This window comes from Gallus gallus, chromosome 26, assembly GCF_016699485.2.
Source record: "Gallus gallus isolate bGalGal1 chromosome 26, bGalGal1.mat.broiler.GRCg7b, whole genome shotgun sequence".
NCBI lineage: Eukaryota > Metazoa > Chordata > Aves > Galliformes > Phasianidae > Gallus > Gallus gallus.
The window spans coordinates 1,707,713-1,716,348 of record NC_052557.1 but is presented as its reverse complement, the minus strand read 5'-3'; the positions used below and the strand labels follow the sequence as shown (position 1 = coordinate 1,716,348).

The following is an 8,636-nucleotide window of genomic DNA, read 5'->3' as shown; positions in this document are numbered from 1 at the left end:
TTTACAGTCAATGTGAAAAATGTTTATTTGGGAAATACATCCTGTATTGTTTCAAACTACAAAAAAAATTACTCCCACAAAAGGAGGAGACTTTTTAGCTCAGCATGCAACACCAGTTACACATATCTTTCTATCTACCAGCAGGTCACACTCCCACTAGCACTTTCTTCATTCACTCCAAACCACCCTGAACTGCAATCACTGCCCTAAGTGAAGAACAGTGATTTCTAGTTAGAAACACTTTGTAGAAGAGTGATATTGTCCCCTTTTAACATGATCCGACCTGCAACACAGAGAAAGGAAATGGGGGATTAGAGAGACCCCAGAATCCAAGAATAACCTCATGCTTTCATAAAGTATCTCACAACAGAAGATTCTTGCAAGATGTCCCCATCACAGCAGAGGAGGGTTGCACTGAGCCCCTTTCCTGCTGGCAGCCCCACATGAAAAGCACAGCAGGGCAGGGCCCACACTCACAATCCATTCTCAACTCTCAGTCACCATCTCTGCTCCAGCAGAACACTGTCCCTGCTAAAATCTTGACCTAAATCCACACATCCCTCATCACAGACCGTTTTTATCTTCGCCAGCAGTGGTAAATAATAAACACCACCACTCAGATGGCTCCTGCTTTGGCCCAGCAGGTGTGAGAATTGCTCGGGCTACCAAGTTTAGAAGCAGTCAAAAGCAGTTTTGATCAGATTCGCCCAGACACCTCAGTTGCACAAAGACAGCATGTGAAAAAATAGCAACTGGTCTCAGGCACAGAGAGATTCCCCTTTACATTCAGCAAAATCACCACCTTTAAAAAACAGCAGATTGAGCCAGCATCTACCCACTGTACTTCCAAACCAACACTTGGCATGTGCTTTCTACCTTCAAGTGTTGCTACCAGCAAGGCTCATCCAACCAGCTTTCACAGCACAGAGCATTCAGGTTACACAAACATGCTGACATACCCAGCTGCTTCCTTGATTTTGTTTTGGAGTGAATCTCCTCTGCGTCATCCAGCACCAAGTTCATATATTCATCAAAGCCCTAAAAATCAGCAGCAAAAGCACTCAGTTCAGCAACAGCAGTTCAAACTATCATCAGCTTTCCTGACACAGGCTAGACATTAAGACTAATCATTAGAGAAGTATGAATATTTTTTTCCTTGCACTACTTTTTCTTGGTAGCAATCAGACCTGTGAACATGGGAAAGCCAACAGTAACATGGGGACATGCTGGTACTCACAATGATGCAGCCTTCTATCCGCATGTTCACCTGCTCATAAAGCCACACCTGGATCCTTGACCTCTGCAAAACGTTGGGGGTGAGTAAACTGGAAAACAAACACTTCAAGCAACACTGTTCTTCTCCCCTGTGCATTAAGAAAGCCTTGCTAGCAGCATGCTAAGAAATCCTTGCAACCAGCAGCCACTGCAGCTCTGAAACACTCCAAGGAGCAACTTCCAAACGCAGAACCTCGTAGGTGTTGGGATATTGGGTGCGTGCTACACACAGAATGCGCATTTTAAAACAGTCACCAATCCTTCATCCAATGCCGACGGGCTCTGAGAGCCGCCAAGAAGTTACAAACCGAAAGGCGAACCCCTGAAAGGCGAACCCCGCCCCGCCCCGCCCCTCCCCAGCCGCAGCCCCGCGGTACTCACGTTCTGCAGGTAGCGGAAGATGAGGTTCTGCAGCGCAGCGTTAAGGACGGGGACAACTCCTCAGCGATACGGCCCCGGGGCCCGCAGGGCCTATCCTACCCTCCGCTCCCCGTCGGCCCCGCCCCGCAGACCCCTGCCCCGCCCCGCCCTGCCGGAGAAGGATACGATGGGCTGCACCATCACCTTCTGCACCTTCTGGCCCTGCCCGCGGTACGCCATGGCTGCTCCCGACCCGCCGCCACCACACGCTCCCGCCGCCACACACTCCACCGGAAGTCGCAGCGCGCACCGGAAGTCGCTCACAGGGCGGGAGCGCGCAGGGGACGCTGGGATGCTGGAAGACTCAGCCTACGCGGCCGCTATAGGAAGGCGGGAGGACCGCGTCTCTACTGCTCCCGCCGCGCACGTATAGGTCGCACCACTGCTGTCCCGCACCGGGTTAATTTAATAACGCGGCCGAGAGCTGCTGGGGCGAGCGGAGGAATCAGACTACGACTACGCGAATACAATATGTTAAATAGAATACAAACATGAAATGGAAACATAAAATATTTGCAGGAACAAAGGCATACACAAAATCCAGTCTCAACGGCGCGCCAGGCACCGTCACAGCCTCCCTACGCCCCGCGATCTGCCAGCTGTCCCCCCCCCCCCAAGCCTCGTCTAATGGTCCCGCCCACCGCGACCGACAGCGCGGTGACGCACGACGCACGGGGCGGCGCAGGCGCAGTGGCGGCGGCGGCGGGGCCATGGCGGGCGAAGCGCCGCTGCCCTCGGTGGCGCGGGCGCCCCCTGGCGGCGGGCCTGGGCCTGGGGCCGGGCCGGGCCGGGCCGAGGGCACCGAGGGGCTGTTCGTGGCGCTGGGCGCCGGGCTCGCCGCCGCCAGCCACCCGCTGCTCTACGTCAAGCTGCTCGTCCAGGTCCGGGGCCGTGTGGGGGCGTGTGGGGGCTGAGACCCCCGTTTGGGGGCAGGGAGGACCCCTGCGGTGTAGGCCGCGGTGTGCGGGGGGATGAGGACATCCTGGGGAAGGAGGGGCCCCCCGGCGGTACCCCGCTGGGGAGTGGGGCATCTCTACGGGGTGACGGCCTGTGTAATGACGGGGAACCCCTTCCTCCTTACAGGGGGCTATGGGATGAGGTATGAGGACCCCTGTGCAAAGGGAACCCCCCATATGTAGCAGTGGGACCTCATAACGTGGGGAGGGAGGGGAGGGGAGGACCCCCCTGCGGGGGCAGCGCCTGGGCAATGGGGTGGGGGGCAGCACAGGATCCAGGTGTGTGATGGGGATGGCATTCTGTCACCACATCCCCGTATCAGGGAGATCCCACCTGTAACTGTGAGGATGGAGGTGCCTGTAAGCTGGGGAAGCCCTGTGGGAATGAGGATACTTCTGCATCAGGGAGTGCTACGTAACAGGGAATAGGAAATCACATAGCGGAGGGACAAAGACCAACATATACAGTGGAGACCTCTTTATGTGACAGGAGTGAGGACCCCATGGAATGGGACAGATGAAGATACCCACCCAGTGGGGGTTCCTATATAACAAAGGATTGAAAATCTTTATATAGCACTGTGGGTCTTCATCCCTCTCCATCCTGAGAACCCCTCTGTAATAGGGACCCCTATAAAATGAGGGGGATGAGGGCCTTCTGTACCCCAGGAACCCTGTGTAACAGGAAGAGGACTGCCCACATCATGGGGCCCCCATCTGTCATAGGGTGATGGAGGGGGACACGGCCATTCAGCAGCTCATTCAGATGGGATTGAGGCCACGCGGTCTGTCAGGTTCAGGACTGCCAGAGCTGCACTGGGGATCTGCTCACAGGCTTTCTCCTGCAGGTCGGGCACGAACCACTACCTCCAACTGTTGGAAGAAATGTACTGGGAAGAAAAGTACTGTACCTGCCTGGCTTCTTCACCTACGGTGAGTCTTCCTGCGACCAGCCCATGCAGACTGTGCTCTGGCAGGGCACAGTGCTCTCCATGGGGTCGGCTGCTTCCCCACTGACAGCAGCCTGGTGTTTTCTTACCCAGCCAGACACATTGTGAAGGTGGATGGGAAGAGAGGCCTCTTCCGTGGCCTTACTCCTCGCCTCATCTCAAGCACTTTATCAACCATCACCAGGGGGAGCGTGAAGAAGGTAAAGGTCGGCTTCTCTCTCCATAAATCAGCTTGCTGAGGCAGCCAGTGCTACTGCAGCAGAGCCCCAGAGGCTGCACATGCTTGCAGCCAGCCATGACTGCATGTGCTGTCTCCTCATGGCTCCAAATAGTCCTCCAGGACAAAAGGAAAAAAGTCCCCATATCACCAAAACTTATTATTGCTTGGGAATCTTAGTTTAACTTGAGCGATCACTTGCCTTTTGTCTTTGGCAAGCAGTTTCGTGACAGTTTTCATCCATTTTTACTTTCCAGCCATCCTTCTCCCGTCTTTCCTTTTTTCCTGGATCTTTTTTCCCCTGCAGTTTAGAGCACAGCTGCTGATGGTTTCCCTCCTCAGAAGTCAAGGGCTTGCAGGGTCAGCATCTCCATCAGTTTTGACTATGTTTCTGCTCTTCCTCCTCAGGCCTTTCCACTGGAGGACATGGAGCACGTATCTAACAAGGATGATGTGAAGACTTCCCTTAGGAAAGTGGTGAAAGAGGTGAGAAATGGATATGCAATGTCAGTGAGTGGTGAGGGAGATCACATTGGGGATGTGCCTTGAAAACAGAGGCACCTTAAACTGTGGCTTGTGGGTGGAATTACTTGTGGAGAAATTCCAGGTAAAAAGGCTGTGGTATTTAGTAGCCACTGCGTGCAGATGTGAAATATTTCATAGAAATAGAGGCTTACCACAAAAAACAGATTTAAAAGCAGGTCTGGGATCTGAAGTGGGTTTAGCTACACTGAGGGAAAGGACCCAATCTGCACAGGAGGAGCTTTTCATGCAAGTCTTCCATTTTCTCCCCAGACATCTCACGAGATGATGATGCAGTGCGTGTCCCGGGTTGTGTCACATCCACTGCACGGTGAGTCCTATCCCTCTGCCTGTCCTCCCCAGACTGGGAAGCCCTGCCCTGACTGAGGACAACCCCCAAAACTCTGATAGAGAAGCGCATCATGTGAACAGAAGTGGCTTTGTATGAAACCACAGAACAGATGTGGGTCCCAAGCATTGGGATGGCTGATACTCAGATTGGCCACGAGGAACCGACCCATAACTACATACCGAGGGAGAGAACCAGTTTGTAATGTGCCTTGCATTGATGAGGGCCACTGCGAGGAGCTGATCTGCATGAAGAAAAGGGATGGCAAAAAGATTGGGTTGCATTTTCCTTTGCATCCATTGCAACTCCAATTCCTTTCTTTCTTTCCTCTTAGTGATCTCTATGCGCTGCATGGTCCAGTTTGTCGGCCGGGAAGTCAAATACAGGTGAATGGCTGCAGCTCTGGAGAGTCTGGGCACAGAAAACCAAGTCCTGGAGTCAGGCCTGCCCGGTGCTCCCACGCTGTGGGGGGGATATGGTGACCCAGGAGGTCTGGGAGACTGAAAAATGAATCTGAGCTGTGTTTAGAGGGTGGATGACAGCGGGGTGAAGGGATGTGGGAAGGCTGGATTCTGTCCCTGGAATCCCTTCCAGTTCAGCCTTGTGCCAGTGGGTCTTTTGGTGGCTGCAATGCACCTTGCTAACTACTCAGTGAGCTTCCTGCCTTCTTGTTTTAAACGCTAATAGAAAGGGAAGCCACCTGAGAGACAACCCCCACGTGCTTATAGCTCTTCTCCTTTCTTGGCAGTGGTGTATTCAGTGCTATCGGCAGGATATTCAAGGAGGAAGGGATCCTGGGATTCTTTGTGTACGTGAGTGGTCTGAATACCTTCTCCCATAGGTGCTGATGACTCCCTGAGCTCCCTCCTACCCGTAACCTTGTCTGACTGCAGGGCTCTCACATCACTCCTGTGAGCACAGATTGAACCTGTGCCTTTGACAGAGCTCCAGTTTGACCATTAAGTTTTCCCCTGATCTTATTTTCAGTCATACTTTTAGAGCCCAGGGATAACTCAGTATTTTTACTTAGCTTTTACCCCCCACACTGCTCATGCTTCTTTGTGTTTCAGCAAAGGAGCATTTAAAGCATTTGTTTGTGCAACAGGCACCAAGTTCGAGTGCAACAATGAGGCTCCTTGTTGAAATAAGAGCCAGGGCCTGCATAAGAAGCACATTCCTCTGAAAAGCACCGTGGGTGCTTGTAATGAACAGGTGGTTCATGCTGGCAGCAGGTTTGCCTGTCTGACAGGAGCAGGACACTGCAGTGTGCTGCCCAGAGCAGCTTGCCCAAAGGAGCTCAGACCCCATGCGTGAAGCATTGTGAACTGACAGCATCACTAAAGTTGAAGTCCAGCAGACACTTTCTTGCTTCAGTCCTTAATTAACACTTCTGGACTTTTTCTCACATCTATAAGACAGAGCTTCCTGCTGCCTCTGCTCCTGGTGGGGAGCAAACTTGCTTTATTACTTCAACAATGGTAAAGGCAGCTCTGAAATTTCAGGAGGAGCTTTCAGGCCTGATGTGTTTGGCTCTGGAATCACAAAAATCTGAGCTTTCAGATGAAACATGAACACATGAGGGAGAGGTGAATGGAGTGGCTCACTATTTTCCCCCAAGGGGAAAGAGCTGGAGGTCTACAGAGACCCCCCCTTAATCGAGTGTCACCACATCTAACTGTTGCAGCCTACAGCTGTTCTGCAGGATCTGCAGCTCCACATCACCACTGAATACCACTTCCTCCAGGATGCTCCCTGAGCTTTGGCCTCAGTCCCCTCTCCCTCAGCTCTCTAGAAAACAGCCCGTGGAAGGAGCTGGCTATGTTCCCTTTCTCCACATAAAATAAACACTGTTGGTAGCCTAATTAAACTTAATCGTTCGCAGGAAAGGTTCTAACACAACACAAAATGTCTCAAGAGGGCTTTGAAGTTATGTATGCTCTGCAACTCTGCTAGGAAATCACGCTGCCACAAGGGGAACACAAACTACATCTGCAGGACCAAAGTGTTGCTGCTTTGATCTCAGCACTCCTAATGCCATCTAAATTCCTTTAAAATCGCTGAGGACCACTTATTTCTCATTGCCTGACAACCTCTACGTAGCCATAACAGTGGCACACGCTCACTCTGAGGGCATGCCCAGCTAGAGAAGAGGATATTTCAGTGGGTGGACTTACTTTGCTTCCCCTGGTATCTGCAGCAGTCTCCTGCTGCAAGCAGAGCAGGACAGTGTTCTCTGGGCTCTGAAATGCTCTTGACAATAAAATAGCAAGTGGAGCAGGCTGGTTCAGAGTATGTTTTCCCAGCTGCTTTTCTACTGCTGCAGCAATCAGAGAAGGAAACAAAACTGATCCCCTGAGGACCACGAGAGCTCTTCCCTGAAGTCTCCCCTTCTCCTTTCGGTTCCTCCCAAAATAAAGATGTATTCTGGGGAGTGGGATTCCTCCGTGTTGGCAGAGGAAAAGGAGGGATTCAAGGGCAGCACTTGGACCCTTCTGCACCTCACACCTGTGTTTTTGCCATTGCAGAGGTTTAGTCCCTCACATCCTGGGGGATGTCATCTTCCTCTGGTGCTGCAACCTCTTGGCTCACTTCATCAACACCTATGCAGTGGATGATAACGTGAGTGGAACTGCCCAGAAAAGGGTTTGGGAATCTGTACCAAGCACTTCGAGCTGCGAGGCACCAATGGGGAGGGGAGAATAACACTGAAACAGACTAATCTCAGGCTCAGAGGGATGTCACGTAGCGACAGGGACAGCCTGGTATTATCCACCTCCTCCATAATCCTTTGGCTTCTCTTTTCAGTTCAGCCAGGCATCGGTGATCCGGAGCTACACGAAGTTTGTGATGGGGGTATGTAGACAACTGCCACATCACTCCTCTGCTTCCTGCTGTCTGTGGGGTGAGAGCTCGCGGTCTGGGGGCAAAGCGGGTACATTTGAAGTCTGTACTTCACATCCAAAGATGAGGATAACTTAACTAACATGCAAAAGCTAGAACTTTTGACATGAACGTCAGAGATGCTACCAGACTTCTGTGCTTTCAGATTGCTATGAGCATGCTGACGTATCCATTCCTTCTCGTGGGAGATCTCATGGCAGTGAACAACTGCGGGTATGTCTGTCACACTGAGATCTAATGCTTTTCCAGCCTCTTGTTGTCTGAAGCCTTTGCTAATAATCGTAAAGCTTTCATGCAGAACCATAAACTGTGTGGCACTTTGCAGAGTCGCCTGGTTTCCCATCCCAGTTTACTTACAGTGTTAGATCAGAGAGTGCAGACGAGCAGAATGAAAGCTCAGATGGAGAGGAATAATTGGGAGAGCTGTGGTGGTGCAGCCTGATCTGAACTAGACCAGAGGCAGAAGGGATCAAAGGGAACATGCTGGCACCAGGGAACGGGCATGAAGAAATGCAAAGCTGTTAACTCAGCACAGGGAGACAGGTGCAGGTCGAAACAGGACCATGCAGCAGTAACTCCTTCACCCAGCCTGCTTTCCCAGTCCTGCTGCTTCTTGTGTCTTTCTGTGTGCGTGCTTATGGGAATGGGTTTGGATCTCACCCACTGGCATAATGCTGTCCTGATATCTGCTCCTCCTTGAAGGTGTAGATATAGCATATAGTCCTGCACTCTTAACGTATCCAGGTAACACTCCTTGTGTGCACACTCCTGGGGTAATTAAATTACATGATCCGCTGCAGTGTAACAAGCTGGTCATTTGGCCTTCAGCCCAGTGCAGACACCATGTCTGTGTCCTCACTTACACTTGTGTTATCTCTCGGTATTGTGACAGCTGTACAGATCATCTCAGCTATTTTTCCATTGCTGTGCAGGTTGCGTGCCGGCCTCCCTCCTTATGCTCCTGCATTCACATCCTGGATCCATTGCTGGAGGTATCTCAGTAGCCAGGTGAGGAAGCAAGGCACACACCGTGCTTTGGGTTCCCT

The 8,636-nt window shown here is 51.8% G+C and overlaps 2 protein-coding genes across 6 annotated transcripts in view; one reads left to right on the top strand and one right to left on the bottom strand.

Moving 5' to 3' along the window:
• On the bottom strand, positions 1 to 1,934 carry SNRPE (small nuclear ribonucleoprotein polypeptide E). Its single transcript, NM_205250.2, has 5 exons — positions 1,822 to 1,934; positions 1,657 to 1,683; positions 1,238 to 1,300; positions 960 to 1,038; positions 1 to 283 (listed from the first exon to the last, which is right to left on the bottom strand). The coding sequence occupies exons 1-5, from the start codon at positions 1,873 to 1,875 to the stop codon at positions 228 to 230; spliced, it is 279 nt and encodes a 92-aa protein (NP_990581.1). The 5' UTR covers positions 1,876 to 1,934; the 3' UTR covers positions 1 to 227.
• Positions 1,935 to 1,974: 40 nt separating this feature from the next.
• Positions 1,975 to 8,636, top strand: part of MTCH1 (mitochondrial carrier 1) — a 29,739-nt gene continuing 23,077 nt past the window's right edge. For 3 of the 5 annotated variants that reach the window (XM_423245.8, XM_040652927.2, XM_046904224.1), the window contains exons 1-11: positions 1,975 to 2,576; positions 3,500 to 3,584; positions 3,695 to 3,801; positions 4,227 to 4,304; positions 4,614 to 4,671; positions 5,024 to 5,075; positions 5,438 to 5,497; positions 7,215 to 7,308; positions 7,495 to 7,542; positions 7,736 to 7,803; positions 8,523 to 8,598. In XM_423245.8, the coding sequence (XP_423245.4) occupies positions 2,187 to 2,576; positions 3,500 to 3,584; positions 3,695 to 3,801; positions 4,227 to 4,304; positions 4,614 to 4,671; positions 5,024 to 5,075; positions 5,438 to 5,497; positions 7,215 to 7,308; positions 7,495 to 7,542; positions 7,736 to 7,803; positions 8,523 to 8,598 (1,116 nt within the window). In that variant the 5' untranslated portion in view covers positions 1,975 to 2,186. Of the gene's footprint in view, positions 2,577 to 3,499; positions 3,585 to 3,694; positions 3,802 to 4,226; positions 4,305 to 4,613; positions 4,672 to 5,023; positions 5,076 to 5,437; positions 5,498 to 7,214; positions 7,309 to 7,494; positions 7,592 to 7,735; positions 7,804 to 8,522; positions 8,599 to 8,636 lie in introns of all 5 variants that reach the window. The other 2 variants (XM_015299132.4, XM_046904225.1) reach the window with 2 other exon arrangements.